The sequence below is a fragment of the Nicotiana sylvestris genome, chromosome 9, assembly GCF_000393655.2.
Source record: "Nicotiana sylvestris chromosome 9, ASM39365v2, whole genome shotgun sequence".
Taxonomy (NCBI): domain Eukaryota; kingdom Viridiplantae; phylum Streptophyta; class Magnoliopsida; order Solanales; family Solanaceae; genus Nicotiana; species Nicotiana sylvestris.
Genome location: NC_091065.1, coordinates 55,450,372 through 55,451,911, shown reverse-complemented (window position 1 = coordinate 55,451,911; position 1,540 = coordinate 55,450,372). Strand labels below are relative to the sequence as shown.

The 1,540-nt window shown below is 39.0% G+C and overlaps 1 protein-coding gene across 1 annotated transcript; it reads left to right on the top strand.

Moving 5' to 3' along the window:
• Window positions 1-322: 322 nt before the first annotated feature.
• LOC104212714 (uncharacterized) lies at window positions 323-877 on the top strand. Its single transcript, XM_009762064.1, has one exon. It carries the CDS (start codon window positions 323-325, stop codon window positions 875-877), a length of 555 nt encoding a protein of 184 aa, XP_009760366.1.
• Window positions 878-1,540: the final 663 nt, after the last annotated feature.

Genomic DNA, 1,540 nt, shown 5'->3' with positions numbered 1-1,540 from the left:
TATTAAAAAGTGGCTTGTAATAGAGTATTACAAGTTAGTGAGGGATTAAGAGGTTAATTCCTAGGTTACAATAGATTGTAATCTAAAGTTGCTCAATAGTAAAGTTGAAATTCTATAAGGGTAGGTAGTGGTTTTTTATCTCGTGAGCTGGGAATTTTCCGCATAAAATTCCTCTGTGTCATTTACTTACTCCAGTGTGCGTATGTCTTGTGGAAACTAATAGAGAACCTGGTTCTCTATATAGTTTGGTGGACCCTTAAATTCTATCAATTGGTATCAGAGCAAGTTCTTTCTATCAGGCTAACACCTACAAAGGATCCTCATGGCTGCTCCGCCAAACTTTGAAGAAGGCCAGTCTACTTACAGACCACCAAGGTTCAATGTCCAATTTTATGGATGGTGGAAGACTAGGATGCACGACTTTATCATGGCTGAAGATTCTAAGCTTTGGGATGTCATTTGTGATGGACCCTTTGTTCCTACCAAGACCGTTGGCAACCCAGCTGTAACTATTCCCAAAACGAGAAAGGAATTCAATGACGCTGACCGAAAGGCCATAGAAAAGAATTTTCGTGCAAATAAAATTCTTGTTTGTGGCATTGGTCCTGATGAATATAACAGGATATCGGCATGCCAATTAGCAAAAGAAATATGGGAAGCTCCTCAAATAGCTCATGAAGGAACAACACAGGTCAAGCAATCAAAGATCAACATGCTTACAACTGAATATGAGCTTTTCAGGATGAAAGATGATGAATCCATCCAATACATGCATACTCGTTTCACCTCTATCATCAATGAGCTTCACTCTCTTGGAGAAATCATTCCAAGAAATAAACTTGTCAAAAAAGTACTCAGTGTTCTGCACAGCTCCTAGGAAAGCAAAGTGAACGTTATCATAGAGGCAAAGGACTTGCAGAAGCTAACCATTGATGAACTTGTCGGTAATCTGAAAACCTATGAAATGAAGAAGAAGAAGGATAATGAGAGAAGAAATCTCAAAAGGGAGAAGAACCTGGTCCTCAAGACTGACAACAATTATTCAAGTGGCGAGAATGCTGATATAGCTTACCTAACAAAATGTTTCCAGAAGATGGTTTGCAGGAATGGAGGCATTCCAAAAAAGGGGATATCCAGTAAGCCAAAAGGTTATGACCTATGTCATAAGCGCGGAAAGCAAGATCAGTACAAAAACAACATCGACAAAGCAGCCAAGAGGAACTCGGTTCCTAATAAACGCTTCAAGAGGAAAAATGTCGTTGATAATGTTGTGAAACAAGCTCTTGCTGCATGGGAAGACTATTTCAGCGAGTCTAAAGAAGATGATGATTAAGCTAACAACTCCATGATGGCAGTGGAAAATGAAGCAGCTGAGTATGACTCCATTTTTGCCTTGATGGCACAGTCTGATGATGATGGAGGTAACGATGATGATGATGAGGTAAATTTTCTGGATGTTCAAAGAAATCTAAAGTCTTATTCTCCGAAAACACTTATGTCTTCGGCAAATATTTTAATTGATGCTTATCACAGTCTCATA

What these genes read in the sequence shown, in the direction of transcription:
- LOC104212714 (XM_009762064.1), top strand. Translation starts at nt 323, where the DNA reads ATGGCTGCTCCGCCAAACTTTGAAGAAGGCCAGTCTACTTACAGACCA.